The sequence below is a fragment of the Ascidiella aspersa genome, chromosome 7, assembly GCF_963924565.1.
Source record: "Ascidiella aspersa chromosome 7, kaAscAspe10.2, whole genome shotgun sequence".
Lineage (NCBI taxonomy): Eukaryota > Metazoa > Chordata > Ascidiacea > Phlebobranchia > Ascidiidae > Ascidiella > Ascidiella aspersa.
The window spans coordinates 4,477,297-4,496,933 of record NC_139453.1 but is presented as its reverse complement, the minus strand read 5'-3'; the positions used below and the strand labels follow the sequence as shown (position 1 = coordinate 4,496,933).

The following is a 19,637-nucleotide window of genomic DNA, read 5'->3' as shown; positions in this document are numbered from 1 at the left end:
ATTCATTGAAAATAAAATGTTAATTTATCTACTTATATTTACTACTGTTATTTTCCATGTTTTAATTTTTTGAAAAGTTATTAGAATTTTTTGCCAAAATTCACTAATACGAGTAAATCGGTAGAAGCCAAATATCGACCGGTATTATCGGTCTATCTCTAGTTAAAATTATCTGGTGGAGCATAGTACTCCAAGCTAAATGTATTATTACTAACAACTATGAACATACTTTTCTTTGAGGTTGATAACGTACAAGAATTCTCAACTTAAAACTGACAAACACAAAGTCATGATTTAGCATGGTATAGCAGTTCACTGTCGTAAACACATAAGGTAAACATGGCTTTGATTTAATTGAATGCACAGTGAGATAAACATAAAATTAAATAGAAGGGTATTCCACCCATCAGTGAAAGTTGCTATAACTTACATTGTAAATGTTGCCAATTTTGCTGGCACAAATCAGGAACTGAGGGAAATCAACGAAACAAAAAAAGAAAAATCTTTAGCAATAAAATATCTAACTGCAATTAAAGCAAGCATTTTAAAGAAAACAATTTAATTGTGGTATATTAACCATTTAAGGCAAAAATACTACATACTAGATTAGACTTTGATCAAGAGATTCTGTTTATGGCTTTTTGCAAATATGATCACACATATTAATGTTTGCAAAACCATTTTAAGCGCAAATAGTCTTTGTAATTGTGGAACCAAAATATTAACTAAAAATGTACAGTCAACTTGCATAATACAGTAACAAGGCTTCAACTATTTTCAAATACATGAATTGATAAAAATAAATAATTAACACTTACTTACAAAATCTTTGGGAATGTATGGGTAATATTTATTTCACATTATCAAAATTTGTTTCGTTTATTTATAGTTTTGCTATCAAATAATTTTGTCTATTTAAATTCCCATAGTATGGTGAAAAATGAACGATACGCTTTCCTAAAATTGTAAAACTAATCAAGTGGCAATATTGAAGATGAATCTCTTTTGCATCTGCAATAGAACTGTGTTGGATCGCAACAAGGCAATACTTTCATCGATGTTGAAAAGTCGGCCCTCGAAGTGTTATCGTGCTTAACGTCATTCAGAAAGTTGTTTCTCATGTTGGTGGCATTGGTTATAATCTAAGCGACAAGATATTTGTGTCACATGGTTGCCACATAATTTTATAAACAAAATACAAAGGCTTTTCAAAGAAAAATTTGTAGGTTTTAAACGACCTAAAGTTTGATTGCTTCACGTTTTTTTAATGTAACTCAAAATAAAACAGTAGAAATGTCACGGTAAACACTATTTTAAATATTTTTTTTATTTGTTTAGAAGCACTTTCTAAAACATAACTTAAGCTCACTATTTAAAAACTTTCGGAAAAACATATACTTTTCAAAGACTCGTTGATATGTACATAAATTCAAAGATATTGTGCCAATCCTGGTCTCATTATCACCACATTTGATTACCAAAACAAATTTGTATTGTTTTGCCAATTTATTTTTATCTTAAATGAAAAATAATTTTTATTGATGGATTGTTTGATTGACTTATCTGATTAACTTATTTGAGATAGCAAAAGTTTATGGGTACACTATGCACGGATCTGAAATGTAGCTTGATAATAAATTGCAAAACCAAAAGGGTCAAGTAAATTGACAGCATCTTGATTAAAACGTTTAATTTATCAACTGAAGATGATACAAGCTCGTACCGAAACGTTTTAATCAAGATACTGTCAATTTACTCGACCTTTTTGGCTTTGCAATTTATTATCAAGCAAAAGTTTATGTTTTCCAAAAGTATTTATTACATAAGGTATTTAATGATTAACTTTAGGCATACGTGACAGCCATCCCATTATATAATAAATAGCTAGGATCAGGGTCATGTGAATTACACAATACATGTCTCATTTAAACTATACATGTGTATTTAATTGCAAATTAAAGCCGGTACAACTTTATAGTTGTAAAGTGTAAAAACTTATCAAGTTTTCAACTTTGACCTAACAAAGCATGGTTGTGGAAAATCTTGTCAAAAAACTTTTAAAAATTTAATACAATTTGTCGCTTAGCAGTGTCACTTGATTTCTAGATTCAAAATTAAACAAATAAGGCTATGAACAAAGAGTCTTTAAAAGTAATTATTTTTAGAAGAAACACATCAAATTATATTATCAAAAAATCAGAGGTGTAATTTACCTGGTCATAGTTCGCTGTAGTTTCTTTGGTGAGAAGCGTAGTTTCCGCGGGGTCCTTTTCAACATCAAACACCAGGGGTGGGTCATGGGTTAATTGGGGGGCAAACTTCCCCGAACAATCTGGCGCGTGACCCCCTGTTTTCCAGAACACTTTGTAGGGGCCTATGCGCAGTGTGTCTATTTCACCAATTGGATTTGTGTCTCCGCTGTTTGGGTGAAAGAGTTCCTGTAAAATTAAACAAAATTGGTTTCAAATAAATTCCAACACAACTCAAAGAAACACCCTAATTTTCTTTGATTCTAAATCTTTTGATTCTGGTTGCATTCTCAGTGATTGAGATCAGACTACGGACATCAGATAAAACGGTTTTGTGTTACTCTTAAAATGTTCAGTTATACAAGATATTCCCTAATTTTATTTCTTATAAAACCAATGTGGACAACGTTTACACTCAATAATAAAATTTAGCCCATAATAACAAACAGTCGCATGTCCCTGTGTTAAAACATAGTTTACGCCAAGGTTGAAACAAATTTCATTAGAGTTCAAAATACTCTAGCACAGCTAGCAATTCAGGTCAGACACAATTAACAGATCTTAAAATATATATAATTATATATATATAAATTTCGCCAACAAAGGCATCATCAGTATATGTTAATTCGAATGAGACCTGAATTGCTAGCTGTGCTAAAGTATTTTGCTGTTACCGATCAGGAATTAAGGTCGACATTTATCTTGCAAGGGTCAAGGCGATTTCTATTATTCACATATTCAGTGCAACATATTTCATTAGAGTGAATTACAATCTTACATAGTGAGCATTTGAAGTTTTGCCTTGAAAGAACTCAGTCAGATCAATTCCATCGTATTTCCGATTTGGTGGCAGTTCAGCTCCTGACAATGAGAGGAGAGTCGGAAAAATATCGAGGGCGGATGTCAAACTGTTGCTTGTCGTGTTTGGTTCGATCACCCCCGGCCAAACGACCACCGTAGGTTCCCGATGCCCGGCCTCCCATGTGGACGCTTTGGCCGTGGTTCCGCCCCCGTATTTGTTGGTCTGCCATGAGCCCAAAAATGGCCCAGGGCTACCACTAAAAAATAAAAAGTTGAAAAAATAAATAAATAAACTGTAACAGAATGCTATAAATTGTTGAAACATTTTAGTCAAGATATGTTTGCAGATAATTTGTTTTCACTTATTGTTTTGGCGGAAATCGTCTGAACCAAGCATCCTATTCTATCGCATTGTTGTGAAATCTTTAACCCTCGCTTAATTGCTTGTTACTTACCGCTTCATCGGAAATCTTAGTTTTTTTGCTTTCCATAACATTGTTTAGTAACCTTTAAAATTTTTAAAAAGAGCCATTTGGTCACGTTTTTTAAAGCCTATCTGAGCCACCTTATTTAGCATCTTTTGTTTTTTTATAAAAAACATATATATGAACACAGAAATAGGTTTCAAACTTATTTTCTAATGTGGCAAATTTAAGTGTTTTATACAAAATAGGAATTTTAAGGTATTTTGTTTACCCATATTCATATCTTAAAGATGATGGACCAATTAATTTAGTTCATGCAAGGCATTTTTGTCCTTTAAAAAAAAGGTGCGACCTTACTTATTTATTATTTTTATTTAAAGAAAAAGTTCTTCAAAGAAAAATCAGCCAGTGTTAAAACTTATAATATAAAATATTCATTTCGCCAAGTAAATGGCATCCATAAATTCAAAACTAATACAAGCTACATGTAAAAAGTCAACCACTAAAAAAAAAATAAAAAAATTATATGTTGGCATTATGTGTTCTGTTGGAGGGCAAGATTCTATTGAGAAAAAACATACTAAAGAGAAATATATAAGTTACCATTTTCTTATAATCCTCCTTTATGTATATAGAAATCTTAAAGTCATTTTTTGCTCACCCATATTCACACTTGACCGACCAGGGGCCATTGTCGCCAGTGAACCATGTCAAAGTGTTGTCGTAAACTCCGCTTTGCTTGAGCGACTTAACAACTCGGCCAATCACGTCATCCAACTCGTGAAGCGTGTCGGAGTAAACCGTGCGAAGGTTGGTTGAGTTTGTAAACCTAAAAAAGTTTCAGTCGTAATCAGTGAAAGAATTGCCCGGTACTTGACACTGTGTTCCAATAACGATCCCCATATTTTGGACAAAAAAAAGTAAATATTTTGGACAAAAAGTATATTTTATTAAAGTAGAAACGTTTCCAGTGTAATTTTAAGTGTTAACTATAGCCGAACAAATACATATACCAGACAAACAACAAAGGAAAAAAACACAACGGACCATGTTTTTTCTTCTTTTATTGTTTGTCTGGTATAAAAATATTTTTTGCCTATTTACACTGAATTTCCACAATAACTGTGCTAGAAACTTGGTCAAATTCTGGGGCTTTTTGACGCCTTGTTCAAAATTTATTGAACAACAATCAATTGAAGAAGTGACTCTCAAACTATGGCTCATAGTCGAAAATTGTTTCGTCGTTCAAGTGAGTTGGAGCGCTGACTGAAGTAGTTTTCTATGCTCTTTCTCGCGTTTTGAAGATGAAGTGACTATGTAACAAACTGCATACCAACGTTAGACAAATTCCCTAAAAATTAGTCCACAAAACATATAACTAACAACAATTACAAAAGAGAAAACACAGAATACTAACGTACTTTTTGGATAGAATTAAGAAGAAACTTACCTGTCATCATGGGCCAATGGAACATGCATGTGTGCAAAAGCCATATAAAGCAGAAACGGCTTTTTTGACTTAACAGCTGTTTCAATGAAGTCCTGTGCTTTTTCGGCGTATCCGTCTCCGAGTTGTTTGAGATCAGCCGGTTGTTCAACGATGTTGTAATCATCGTACAGAGGAAGGGCAGTGTAAAAGTAACCACACTCTTAAACAAAAAGTAAAAAAAAAAGTGTTGTGTTTATCGCACGGAAAGTTAAATTTTTATTAGGGAGGGGAGAATTCATACAAAATCTTGAAATGCAGCATTGCGATTAATTTTAAACTTAAAATGGAAACTTTTTTATAACTTTGCAGTCCATAAAAGCTTTTTTAGACAGTTATAAGCTATTACTTATGTGCCATATTTATGCAGTTAACATTATCACAAAATATGTTCTTACATTCTCAGATCTAGCTCAGCTGTAACAAAGAAAAATACAAAATTTTTATTTATGACTATTTCGAAAGTTCAACAAATAATAATTAGTAAGAAAACTAAAAAACAATAATGTAGATTTAAGCATTTTAATTTCTTTGACAATTTACAAATTGCAACTAATATATTCATTTGATAGCAAAAGTCACCTCCTCTGCACATCTTTAAGTACCACTATTCAAAATTAATCTTTGTTGATAGCCATATTTGTCTAATTATAAATCTGGAAATCAGCTAGCACTGTTTAACGACAAATTGTGTTAAAATTTTAACAAGCTTTATCACAACTGTGATCATAAGGTCAAAAAAGAGCTGCATTTTATTTTCCACCTGATAAAGCATTGTGCGAAAGCTTGTCAGGATATTAATACAATTTGTCCAGTTATCCAAAACTAATAAACCACTAACCGACAGCTTCTATGCTGTTGTTCCCAAATTCTTTCGGATGTTTTAGGCATTCTTTACACATTGGTTTGTTGTATGCCACGCCGTCGATGCATCCCATGTCGTTGCTGTAAGGAAGTCCATGGTAGAAGTCAAAGCCTTGCGATCGAGGATGAAACTTGTGTGTCATTCCAAGATGCCACTTTCCTTTTAGAAAATACAAAACAACCATACATATACTAGGATAGGTAATGTAAAACTAGGATTAGTTGCTGGATTGCCACACATATTTATAAACAAAGCTCAAAGACATTTCAAAAATTTCTAGGTTTTGACACAACACCTATGTACAATCATGTACTAGAATTAGTAGTAGCAGGCAGTGTTGTAATGACTTAAGTCATTGACTTGACTTAAGTGCACTTAAGTCACTGTTTTCAAATGACTTGACTTGACTTAAGTCTTTTGCACAAATGACTTGACTTAAGTCAATATGTCAAATAACTTGGGATTAAATTACGTGTTTTTCATTAAAATTTATTTTAAGTTTTGCACATTAAAACACTTAAGTGCTGTATATTGCGTTTGTGTTAGTTTTTTAGTTAAATTGTTGCTTATGATTGGACAATTTTACCAATTTCAATAGTTTAACAATTTACTTTTATGTCAATGACATGACTTGAAATTAACTTGCTCTCATAATGACTTGACTGGGACTTTACTTGTTATTTTCGCAAAAGACTTGACTTGGACTTGAGTTATTTAACAAATGACTTGACTGGGACTCAAGTTATTTCAAAATGACTTGTTTAGAACACTGGTAGCCAGTTGCCACACATGTTTATAATAAAAAGTTGGCATTTAAAGACTTTGTAGGTTTTTAAAGACTAAAATTTGATTGTTTGATGTTCTTTGAACATAATTTGAAAACAGAACAGTATAAATGTTATGCTCAACATAATCAAAAATATTGTTTCAATTGTTTTTTTAAACGCACTTTCTAAATACATAACTAAACCTGGACTATTCAGACTTTTGGAATAACATAGGATTTTTGAAAGACTTTTCAATCCGTAATACAATTCAAATACATTCAAAGACTTTCTGACAACCCTAGATATCATTATTAAAGCAAATACAGAAGTAGAGGTCAAATTTTTTTGTCTGTTTTAAATATCCCTTTATTTATTTTCAACCTAATTTGCAAAGGTTTATTGAAACCCTACGAAAAATGTTACTCTTTTTCTATATAGATATTGATATTTCTACTATGCCTAATTAAAACCTCCAACTATTATGTACTAACACAGAATTGTTTTTCTTGTTCCTAATTATTTTTTACATATACATATAAGATTTTAATTCTAATAAATGAGAAATGCCCAAACTATGTTGTGCACTCAATGTTTATATTGTGTTTTTTATATCATGGTTTTAAAAAAAAAATGTCATAAATAATTTTTTTTGGAATAAAAGTTATTATCTTGTGCAGAATACAATGCAAATTGCAAAGTGTGTTACAATAAGTTTAATATACATACAAGCATACCTATCATTCCTGTGTAATAGCCCCTATCTTTCAACACTTCAGCGACTGTTGTTTCGTTCAGTGGAAGCCCCCCAGTGGACTTAGGGTTAAAGTTGGTGATGACCCCGTTACGAACCCCCAGTCTTCCAGTAAGTAGGGCGGCACGTGACGGCGCACAAATTGATGCTCCAGCGTGAAAATCTGTCAATCTGGTAAAAAACACAACTTTTGAAATCAATTTATAAATTTAGCAAGAATTAGGAAGCCTGCTGGTGATGTTAAAATATAAATATTACAGTAACAATAAAATATAGCATTAATAACCTTGCACAACAAAATTGTTTCAACATTTATTGGCTTTCCAAACATAATCCTGTTAAAGTTAAACCCCTTTTAGTTTTTAACATTTATTATAAACATGAGCTAAAGCTTTATCGTTATATTTATATCAGTTATTTCACTAGGATTTAACTTCCTCCAATAATTACTCGACTAGGTCTTGATATTTTTAAAATACTTTGCTTGGACCCAAGTTATTTTATATATGGCCGACTGGGATTTGAGTCATTTTAAAATGACTTGTTTACAACACCACAATCAGACGACAGATGACTTGAACGGGTGTCAGCCCTCAGTTTCGACAGCCTTGCTTTTTTTTCAGACATTACCTGAGACCCTCGGCAGCCAGTTGGTCCAAGTTGGGGGTGACTCCCTTGTTTGGGGCCCAATTGGCCCCAAAATCGCCCCAGCCAATATCATCAGCAAACAAGATGACAAAGTTTGGGGGAGCGTTCGATTCCTGTATAAAATATTATATTGAATTGGTATATTTCAACATTCTGCACAATATTTGCTTAACCCACTCCATGCATTTACCAAGAAAAATACTGCAGAAAACTCTCAAAATAAATGCAGAATATTATTTCAAATAAAAAAAATTAAGGAATCTTACTTTCTCAAATGTCTGAGTGCGTGCAATTGCAAATGAACGGCCAATGAAAAAAGTGCAAAATGCTAAAACTAAAAACTGGACCGTTTGGAAAGACCTCCCAATCCCAATTGCATTAACCATTCTACCAGTTTCAAATCGTTAACAAGGTTTACAATTAAAAATAGCTCAAAGCTATTATATCTCTAGGATGAAATAGAAGCACACAGTTAGACAAGAAATTCAGTAGCTCGAACATCTTTAACAATAATGAGCATCCAACATGTTTAGCAGGTTAAAACTGTTTTAACCCAAGAATGTCATTTAAGCAAATATTACCGTAACTAAAATCACGTGCGAAACAATTTGTGGTTTTAATAAATTTAAATTTTAACATCGATATCATAACAGGGAAAGCACCACCAAAGCTGCAAAATTCTACAGATATTAATTTAAAATCGTCACTTAAGACAAGCAAGTTTCTACTTTAAAAATGACATTTATCAATTCAAAAATAATGTTAACTGATCAAGAAGTACTGATAAAAAAAAAACTGCTGAGTATTTTGACGTATTTAAATCGGAAATATTTTTAGTTTACTGCCACGTATTCCGTCACGTTTCTGCAGTTGCAGAAAATATTTTGTGATCGAGGTTCGTGTTAAATAAACCAGATAATATTTAGCGACCTCAAACTTACTTTCTTTTAATTACATGCCTTAAGGACCTAGTATCCATTTTAATTTCTGTAAAAATGTTTGCCCTGTATTTAAAACATCGCGTTTATCACTATAGTCGGTCAGCTTTTTATCTCTGTTCCCGCGACTCAGTGGAGCTTATTTAGGATAAACTAGGACACTTTATCCAGTTACAGTGTAACTGTAGAATAATTATTTTAATAATATTAGAAGGCCTACTTTTTGTTTTAGTATGGTCAATTAAGTGGGTCGGGCTATGACTTTAGTTAGATGTACTATGCATATTAAATGACGGTCGCTGTCGTTTTATAAATAGCATATATACCTATGTATTTTACGTATCAAAGCGTATTTTGTGCAAAGCACAGGTAAAACTTTTGGTGGAGCCTCAATGCAGGTCAATTACCGCCCTGGTTCGAACCAGTAACCTAAGAACTGCGCAAGTTTGTCACAAAACTTTAAATCAACAAGCAAACGATAAATGAAAATAGCTTGCCTAAAACCCTGTAAAAACAACAAGATTGAAGATCATACTGTTAGGGATTATTTCTTTATTATGTATCTTGAAAACGTCATCCTAGTATGACAGAACCTTAACTGTGATGATGATCAGTAGTGGTTCCTTCTGAGCATTAAGTTTAGTTGAGTTTGAACTTGACCTTGATGATTGTTCGTGACGCGTTTTACGTCATTACGAGGAAGGAATCACGTTCTGAGCAGTTAATAGAGCTTCTAATAAATTTTTTTGGATGCTTTACACAAACTTAAATAATACGCCTTCTTCAATAATCCAACGTAGTACTATTATGCTGTTTGAATTATAATTTACCGCTTTTCTGATTTTTTATGCAGATTGTGGAATTGATTTAAACATTTATTGATAAAACAAGGTAAAAACATTAATTAATAATTATAAAATAATGCATAGAATGGTTTCTAAAAAAAATGGTTACAAGCATATTGGCTGACTTATTTAAACTTTTACTGTTATCGTCGTCGCATTTCAAGGTTTAAAAATCCAGATGATATATTATTACTCTCTATAAGTAAGGTGCCGTCTAGATTCGAACCACGAACCTCAAAAATTTGAAATTTTTTTATAAAACGTTGGTTTAGAAAACAAACAACAAAAATTTTTTACACACTAAAACCGATTTGAAACACCCAAACATTAAGATCATACTTTTAGGGATTATTTCTTTATTATGTATCTTGAAAATGTCATTCTACTATGACAGAACCTCAACTGTGATGATGATCAGTAGTTGTTCCTTTTGAGCATTAAACTTGGTTGAGTTTGAACTTGACCTTGATGAATGTGCGTGACGCGTTTTACGTCGTAACGAGGAAGGTTTCATGTTCTGAGCAGTTATAGATTTGTTTGGAAAAATAATCTTTATATCTTTAAACTAGCTGGAATTTATTTAAGTTCAGAAACGTCATTGTTGTCATGAATATTCCGAACATATGGACATCTTGTTCTGAGCAGTTAAAATTACCGCCCGGGTTCGAACCAATGACCTACGAACTGTGCAAGTTTATCACAAAACTTAAAATCTACAAACAAACGATAAATAAACATAGATTCACTAAAACCCTGTAAAAACAACCTAGATTTAAGATCATACTTTTAGGGATTATTTCTTTATTATGTATCTTGAAAATGTCATTCTAGTATGATAGAACCTTAACTGTGATGATGATCAGTAGTGGTTCCTTCTGAGCATGAAGCTTGGTTGAGTTTTAACTTGGCCTTGATGAATGTTCGTGACGCGTTTTACGTCATTACGATGAGCGAATCACGTTCTGAGCAGTTATACATTTGTTTGAGTAATTAATCTTCTTATCTTTCAACCAGGCTGGACTTTAATTTCAGAACTACTAGGTTATTGGTTTAACTTTTAATAAAAAATAGATTTGCGTTTGTGTTACGTCAATAAGCGTTTTTTAAGAATCCAAAAGAATAATATTTGCTGCGTTTGAATAACAACTTACCATTCTAAATGTTTGTACTCACGCAAACTTTGTCACTAACTTGACCAAGGGTAAATATTTATTAATTTTATTATTATCATCAGTTCCCAAAAGAGCTAACTAAGCCTTACGTTCCAAGCATATTATGGCAATATTGCTTTGAAGAATAACAGTTTCGTCGTCGAATTTTAAGGTTTAAAAATCCAGATGATATGTAAATACTTTACATTAGTAAGGCACCGCCTAGGTTCGAACAATAAACCTCTGAATTTTGCATTCTTTTAATAAAACGTTGGTTTTACAAACAAACCACAAAAGTGTTTTAGTCATCAAAACGAATTTAAAACACCCAAACATTAAGATCATACTTTTAGGGATTATTTCTTTAGTATGTATCTTGGAAACGTCATCCTAGTGTGACAGAACCTTAACTGTGATGATGTTCAGTAGTGGTTCCTTCTGAGCATGAAGCTTGGTTGAGTTTGAACTTGGCCTTGATGATTGTTCGTGACGCGTTTTACGTCGTTACGAGGAAGGAATCACGTTCTGAGCAGTTAAAGATATTTTTTGCCAAAATAATCTTTATATCTTTAAACTAGCTGGAATTTATTTAAATTGAGGAACGTCTATTGGTGTCATGAATATTCCGAGCATATGGACATCTTGTTCTGAGCAGTTCAACTTTCAAAATAAAAAAATACATTTTCATTTTAGCGTAGTTATTGCAGCATACGAACAAATTGAATTTTCTGCAAAGCACAGGTAAAACTTTTGGTGAAGCCTCAAGGCAGGTCTATTACCGCCCGGGTTCGAACCAATGACCTACGAACTGTGCAAGTTTTTCACAAAACTATAAATCAACAAACAAACGATAAATGAAAATAGCTTGCCTAAAACCTTGTAAAAACAACAAGATTTAAGATCGTACTTTTAGGAATTATTTCTTTATTATGTATCTTGAAAACGTCATTCTAGTATGACAGAACCTTAACGGTGATGATGATCAGTAGTGGTTCCTTCTGAGCATTAAGCTTGGTTGAGTTTGAACTTGACCTTGATGATTGTTCGTGACGCGTTTTACGGCGTTACAAGGAAGGAATCACGTTCTGAGCAGTTAATAGAGCTTCTAATAAATTATTTTGGATGCTTTACACAAACTTAAATAATACGCCTTCTTCAATAATCCAACGTAGTATTAATTATTCTGTTTGAATTATAATTTACCGCTTTTCTGATTTTTTATGCAGATTGTGGAATTGATTTAAACATTTATTGATAAAACAAGTTAAAAACATTAATTAATATATAAAATAATGCATAGAATGGTTCCTAAAAAAAAATGGTTACAAGCATATTGGCTGACTTATTTAAACTTTTACTTATCGTCGTCGCATTTCAAGGTTTAAAAATCCAGATGATATATTAATACTCTCTATAAGTAAGGTGCCGTCCAGATTCGAACCATGAACCTCTAAAATTTGAATTTTTTTTATAAAACGTTCGTTTAGAAAACAAACAACAAAAATTTTTTACACCCTAAAACCGATTTGAAACACCCAAACATTAAGATCATACTTTTAGGGATTATTTCTTTAGTATGTATCTTGAAAACGTCATCCTAGTATGACAGAACCTTAACTGTGATGATGATCAGTAGTGGTTCCTTCTGAGCATGAAACTTGGTTGAGTTTGAACTTGGCCTTGATGAATGTTCGTGACGCGTTATACGTCGTTACGATGAGGGAATCACGTTCTGAGCAGTTATACATTTGTTTGAGTAATTAATCTTCTTATCTTTCAACCAAGCTTGACTTTAATTTCCATGTTATTAGATTAATACCTGTATTATTGTCATGAATACCGTTCTGGGTGGTTGAAATTTATAATACAAAAATTAGATTTGCATTTTTGTTACATCAATATGCTTGAAGAATCGAAAATAATACTATTTATTGCGTTTGAATTACAATCTACAATTTGAGTTTTTTCTCACGCAACTTTGTTACTAGCGTGCCTATAGGTTTAAACATTTATTAGTAAAAATATACAATGGTTCCTAAAAAAGTTTTTACATGGGGTCCAAGCATATTAACTGACTTATTTTAGCATTTACTGTTATCGTCGTCACATTTCAAAGTTTAAAAATCCAGATGATATATAAATACTCTACATTAGTAGGGCGCCATCTAGATTCGAACAATAAACCTCTAAATTTTGCATTCTTTTATTGAAACATTGGTTTTGCAAACAAACAACAAAAGTGTTTTCAGTCGTTAAAAAGAATTCGAAACACCGAAACATTAATATCGTACTTTTAGGGATTATTTCTTTAGTATGTTTCTTGAAAACGTCATCCTAGTATGACAGAACCTTAACTGTGATGATGATCAGTATTGGTTCCTTCTGAGCATGAAGCTTGATTGAGTTTGAACTTGGCCTTGATGAATGTTCGTGACGCGTTTTACGTCGTTACGAGGAAGGAATCACGTTCTGAGCAGTTAAAGATTTGTTTGCCAAAATAATCTCAATCTTTAAAACTATAACAAACAATAACTGCATTTTATTTAATTTCAGAAACGTCTTTGTTGTCATGATTATTCCGAACATCTTGACATCTTGTTCTACGCAGTTAAATTTAATATGAAAAACTACATTTGCTTTTTAGCGTAGTTATTGCAGTATACGAACAAATTGAATTTTCTGCAAAGCACAGGTAAAACTTTTGGTGAAGCCTCAAAACAGGTCAATTACCGCCCGGGTTCGAACCAGTGACCTACGAACTGTGCAAGTTTTTCACAAAACTTTAAATCAACAAACAAACGATAAATAAACATAGATTCACTAAAACCCTGTAAAAACAACCTCGATTTAAGATCATACTTTTAGGGATCATTTCTTTAGTATGTTTCTTGAAAACGTCATCCTAGTATGACAGAACCTTAACTGTGATGATGATCAGTAGTGGTTCCTTCTGAGCATGAAGCTTGGTTGAGTTTGAACTTGATCTTGATGAATGTTCGTGATGCGTTTTACGTCGTTACGAGGAAGGAATCACGTTCTGAGCAGTTAATAAAGCTTCTAATAAATTTTTTTGGATTTTTTTTCAAGGTGTTTGTGTTTTAAAGCAAACAAACGAAATGTTGTTAAAATATCCTGTTCACACGTAGTCATAAAGCAAGGCGTCGTTTTGACTCGCATACAGCCTTTTTTAATAATAAGTTTATTAATAGGTTATGAAGTATTCTCATAAACACAAGTATATCAATTTCCAGTGTTTAAATTGTGTTGGTTGAAGTATATCTGCTATCTCTTATAAACGCGCTTTTGAAATATTGGGTCTTGCAGTAAACAATTTTTCATTGATATCACACTTTGATACATTATCACGTTGTATAGTCCTTTTTGTTTCACGTATTGTCTACCTGTTAGACTGCCCTTGGCATTTAGGACGTATGAAGTATGTTTAGCATTCTTGCAAAAGAAATCAAATACAACACTTACGTTAGTCTCGGGAGTTTATTTTAAACAGTGTTTAGACTTGAGCTTTGATTACTAAGGATTGTTAGTGGCTTTAGTAAACAGAATATCGTTGTCTGATGAAAATGACGTGCTATTCGGTGAGAATTACAAAACGAGTGGAATTAACAATAGATTTAATGCCCCCGGCACCTTTACTTTCACCAAACGAATAAACGCGTTTTTCTATTTTTTGAGCTGATACGCGTCATCCACCAAAAACTACTGAGTCATACTTAAAAAACAAATAAAAGACTCTTTACAACCCCAAGAAATCGGTTGACAACGTTGTGGTTGACAACAATCGATTACACTTTTTTGAACTTTTTGCGTTCAGCTTTTGATTTTCACTTGTAACCTTCACCAAGTCAGTTTCAGTTTTTCGATTCAAGTCTTCAGTTTTTTCCTTTTGTAAAAAAAAGTTGAGCAGTTTATGCAAAATTAAACCTTACGTTTAGGACCTTAGTTATTGTGTACTTTGCAATGTGACGTTTACAAGTTAGTTTTAGCCACAGTTCGTCTTTGTTAGCTTATGTTTTCGTTGTGTACTTATTTAGCGCCAACAAAACAAAAAGATTTGAATTCTACTTCATTATCAGTACTTAAACTTACATATCTTATTTTGGAAACTATATCTAATAATACAATATATATACTGATATATATATATATATATATATATATATCAGAAGTGTTAAAGTTTTAATCAAGACTTTTTTCTTATAGAATAAACCTGCAATACAGAAAGGTCGGGTACTATTCCTTATTCAAGGTGTTTGTGTTTTAAAGCAAACAAACGAAATGCTGTTAAAATATCCTGTTCACACGTAGTCATAAAGCAAGGCGTCGTTTTGACTCGCATACAGCCTTTTTTAATAATAAGTTTATTAATAGGTTATGAAGTATTCTCATAAACACAAGTATATCAATTTCCAGTGTTTAAATTGTGTTGGTTGAAGTATATCTGCTATCTCCTATAAACGCGGTTTGGAAATATTGGATCTTGCAGTAAACAATCTTTCATTGGGATCACACGTTGTACAGTACTTTTTGTTTCAGGTATTGTCTACCTGTTAGACTGCCCTTGGCATTTAGAACGTATGAAGTATGCTTAGCATTCTTGGAAAAAAAATAAAATTACAACCTTTAAAATATGCTATTTCTCGGGAGTTTTTTTTTTTGTTTGTTTAGACTTAAGCTTTGATTACTAAGGATTGTTAGTGGCTTTAGTAAAGGGAATTTAGTTGTCTGATGAAAATGACGTGCTATTCGGTGGAAATTACAAAACAGGTTGAATTAACAATAGAATTAATGCCCCCGGCACCTTTACTTTCACCAAACGAATAATCGCGTTTTTCTATTTTTTGAACTGATACGCGTCATCCACCAAAAACTACTGAGTCAGCCCTAAAACAAATTACAAGACTCATTATAACCCCAAGAAAACTTTGGGTGAATCAGCTGTTTTGGTGCTGGAGTTTTTCGGTGATTTCTGTGGTTTAGTATATGACGCAGAAACGGGAATTTATACGTACCGACGTAACATGCGCGTCATGATACGGATGGGTGGTCACTTTAAAAGCTTATATATATAAAGGCATTTCACAAGCGAACCTATTACTGCCAATCAGCGATAGGACGCAAACAGGTATATTTCAAAGTTTATAGAGCGTCTCGCGAACGGAGATCTGCAAACAGGTTTTAGGCGCAAATATTTGACTTGTCGCACTGCGCTATTCGTTCATATGACCAGCAGGGCTTACCTTCGCTGGATAACAAACAGCTTATGGGTCGATGGGTGCATGGTGCGCACAATTCCGATGTAGAGTCAGGTTGGAACCGTGCTGTGCGAAAACTAGGATTAACTCGGCTTGATGGATTAATAAGTTTTGAGCTCGTGATATATAGAAATGCTGAAGCGACGCAAGTAACGGAATAAACTACTGTGCAGTTGTAAATGCGTTTGAAAGCATTCTTGCTGGAATAAGTTTATTGCTGATCGTAAAAGGTCACGCTTTTGTAAATATTAACGCAATTTACTGAAGCACAACGTACAAGACTCGTGGTTCTGTGAAATACATATTATTCTACGTCAGAGCTGCTAATATGGGTTTATTTAACAGTCTTATATATTAATTTACCGAGTTGATAAATTGTTGCTAGGCAGTCAGCACTCAGTTTCGTGTAGTCTTATTTAAATTGCAAACTGTTTGGTATTTGCTAATTGCAAAGACTGAATCAATTTATAAGGTAATGCATTTCTGCATTCGGATGTGAAGAAAAATGAGTTAAAAATCGTTGCATAAATACCGAAGTTTTCTTGTCGAATCCAATCCTTGTATGTGATGCTGGAATAGACTTGCAAACTTTTTAGGGGCGGTAACAATTTGCACTGATTTAAGCATTGTATAAATGAGCGGCCAAGTTTAAGTCTCCAAAGTCCTATTTGCAAAGCAGGCTATTGTATTTACGTTGTAGGGATGGCCCTTTGCCCACTTGGTGACTTTACAGAGGCAAATGCCTTTCAATGGTACAGTAGGACAAAGGACTTAAAGTTTGTAGGTCTGGTCTTTCGCGAAAACTTTTCACTGTTGTGTGCTGTGCAGTGAAGTAGGCCATTTAAATGCTTTGAGGTAATTTTTTATGTAGAGCAAAGACGACGTAGTGATCTTCAGCTATTTAAACCAAAAGTGCAGTGAAATAAGTTGTTTTCCAAATGAAGGATCTTGTATCTTTTAGAAAATTATAATTTTCCTAAATAACATCTATTATTGTATTTTACCCAGGCTGGAAAGTTTGGCCTGCGCGGGGTATCCAAAATTTATCCAAACAGCGGTCACAGCTGCAAACCGCGGTTTCAACCGCGGTCACCTGCGCACATTTTGTAGAAAATGTGTTCAGCCGCGCAGATCTGACTCGAGCAATCGCGCAAAACTTCAGCCGCGCATTTTTTCAGCTGCAAAATCGTCTCCCCCGCGCAATATCCAAAGTTTCCAATCTGGTATTTTACTAGACAAAATATGCTACCTGCAAATGGGATTTACCGCTTTTAAGAAAAGTTTTATGTTTAGTTTACATTAAACTTGTCCTCTGGTCGAAGAATAGGAGGCACTCTTAAGTAAACAGTCACAGAAAAATGTCGTTAACATCGGGTTTGTTGCAAACCTTTGTATTCTTCTTACGATTGTAGCAATAACGATGCAGATCAGTTCCTTTTGCTACTTAAATAAACTAATTTTAGTGTTGATGACATTTTTCTCAAATTTTACTAGAGTAATATATCGACCTAACACTTTGATTGCAAATATTTAACTTGTAGACTGGGTGCGTAGCGCTACAATGTAGCTGTAATATAGTTTGTAGATAATCCACTGGAAGTAGGCTACTGTGAGGTTAAAATTTGGCTTCTAGAATCTAGACAATTCCATTAAGTTGACAAGCCATTTGTTTTAAGTAACTGAAAACAAATCATTAATAGTTACAAAAAAATTACAGATGGTTGTACCAACTTTCCCAAGAATTTAAAGAATTGCTCAAGTTCCAAAAGCCTTAACACCATTAAGTGTTTGGGTGGTAAAAGTGGATTGGAATTTCAAGCTTACCTTATTTTTTATTAAGATAAGATAAAATGCAAAGGCAAATCTAAAAAAAAATATGATAAAAATTTCGTAGTAAATGCTATACTCATAAATTTCGGAAGAATATACTAACACATTTTATTATACAATTGAAAGCTCACATTATAGAATATAAATCCAAAAAAATATATAACAGTGAATGACAGTAGATTTAGTTAGAAGCCCCGCTAAAAATAAAGTGACATAGAAATTACATGGATTAGTGGAACATTTATGTATTATGAAGAATATATTTATTAATAAAAAATTGCAGTGAATGCTGATTAAGTACAGCCTCCCCCTGCGGGTTTCTTACGCCTGTGCTTTGACATTTACAAGGCGGCCGAAACCTGGGCGTGGTTGTGGGCTGCTACATTAAATTCGCTCCACGCTTTTCCGCAGTAAACCTCGCTAGGGCAAGTCTACCGCAAATTGAACTGCTCGAAATCCAGTGCTGCCTTGAAACCGTCCTCTGCGCCGCAAAATGGGAGAAAACGTTCCAACGAGCACATCGTTCAGCACCGACCGCCCACCAGCTGTGTATGAAGTGGTGATCGACGCTAAACAACTGGAAAAGCTCAGCGACGGAACAGACAACCCCGCCTTTAAGGTAATCAGCGCAAAATTTTTTTCCGTGTGTCCGTGTGCCCGTGTGCCCGTGTGCCCGTGTGCCCGTGGGCAAGCTGATGCCCGATACCAAATGATAAAATCGGTACTCGGGCGCTTTCGGATCTTGTAAAGTATTAGGCCTACTTAAAAATCGAAGATAAATAATATTTTTCACGCTAGAAAATAGATTTCGGAATATTCTAAAAAGTACGTTTGGACGTTTTTATATTTGATCAATTTTGCTAATTTGATCGCACTAATGACGTCGTCTGTATCGGTTTGGGCGAGCGTTTGCCCAAAATATCAGGTATTGAAATGAAATACAACGTATTGGATTACTTTATCAGAAACACAAAGGCGACCGGTAAAGGTACACCCTATAAAACAAGGAATATAAAGTTATTCTTTTAACATTTGACCTACATTATTTAGAACAGAGTTCTTTTCACACGGCCAAACACAATTTTAGTTTACAATGGAGCAGAATCGAATTAAATACAAATTATTTTGACCGCAAGGTGTCAGCATTGAAACCGTCTGGCCTCTTCTACAGTCACGTGACAAAAAATGTAAATGACGGACTTTATTTGCATTAGCACTGTCATACGCCCTATTTTAAAGAATTTTGACCTTTTTTTAATAGGATATTAATGGACCTCCAATTCTACTGCAAAAAGCCCAAATGCCCTCGTTTTGTAAATAAGGTTTTATTGCTTATCTTTTTCAAAGGAATTTTTATGTGACCTTTTGATGTGAGACAAATTAGTACAGCGGATAAAAAATTATAGAAAAATTGTTGCTAATTCGCTACGGTGAAGTGAGGATTTTAGAAACGGGTATTTCTGCTGAAGTATCAATTTATTTACTTTGTTTCTTGTTGACAAGTTTTTTATTTCAACAATTGTGACGCAGCAAATGACGAAATAAATCAAAGCGGCACAAATCTTGGTATTTGGAAAGTTTGCCTTTATGAATAAACAACAAGGTATT

General features: G+C 33.5%; 1 protein-coding gene and 8 pseudogenes across 1 annotated transcript; 8 read left to right on the top strand and 1 right to left on the bottom strand.

Annotated features, from left to right (window-relative positions):
* Positions 1-349: 349 nt before the first annotated feature.
* On the bottom strand, positions 350-8,433 carry LOC146137341 (arylsulfatase G-like). The gene is made up of 9 exons (XM_083393396.1): positions 8,259-8,433; positions 7,975-8,105; positions 7,328-7,515; positions 5,803-5,985; positions 4,926-5,124; positions 4,137-4,304; positions 3,028-3,307; positions 2,214-2,438; positions 350-1,142 (listed from the first exon to the last, which is right to left on the bottom strand). Exons 1-9 carry the CDS (start codon positions 8,376-8,378, stop codon positions 972-974), a joined length of 1,665 nt encoding a protein of 554 aa, XP_083249522.1. The 5' UTR covers positions 8,379-8,433; the 3' UTR covers positions 350-971.
* Positions 8,434-9,455: 1,022 nt separating this feature from the next.
* On the top strand, positions 9,456-9,652 carry LOC146137340 (small nucleolar RNA U3; annotated as a pseudogene).
* Positions 9,653-10,104: 452 nt separating this feature from the next.
* On the top strand, positions 10,105-10,301 carry LOC146137339 (small nucleolar RNA U3; annotated as a pseudogene).
* A 248-nt stretch (positions 10,302-10,549) lies between these two features.
* LOC146137338 (small nucleolar RNA U3) lies at positions 10,550-10,746 on the top strand (annotated as a pseudogene).
* A 517-nt stretch (positions 10,747-11,263) lies between these two features.
* LOC146137337 (small nucleolar RNA U3) lies at positions 11,264-11,460 on the top strand (annotated as a pseudogene).
* Positions 11,461-11,823: 363 nt separating this feature from the next.
* LOC146137336 (small nucleolar RNA U3) lies at positions 11,824-12,020 on the top strand (annotated as a pseudogene).
* A 450-nt stretch (positions 12,021-12,470) lies between these two features.
* On the top strand, positions 12,471-12,667 carry LOC146137335 (small nucleolar RNA U3; annotated as a pseudogene).
* A 540-nt stretch (positions 12,668-13,207) lies between these two features.
* LOC146137334 (small nucleolar RNA U3) lies at positions 13,208-13,404 on the top strand (annotated as a pseudogene).
* A 371-nt stretch (positions 13,405-13,775) lies between these two features.
* Positions 13,776-13,972, top strand: LOC146137333 (small nucleolar RNA U3; annotated as a pseudogene).
* Positions 13,973-19,637: the final 5,665 nt, after the last annotated feature.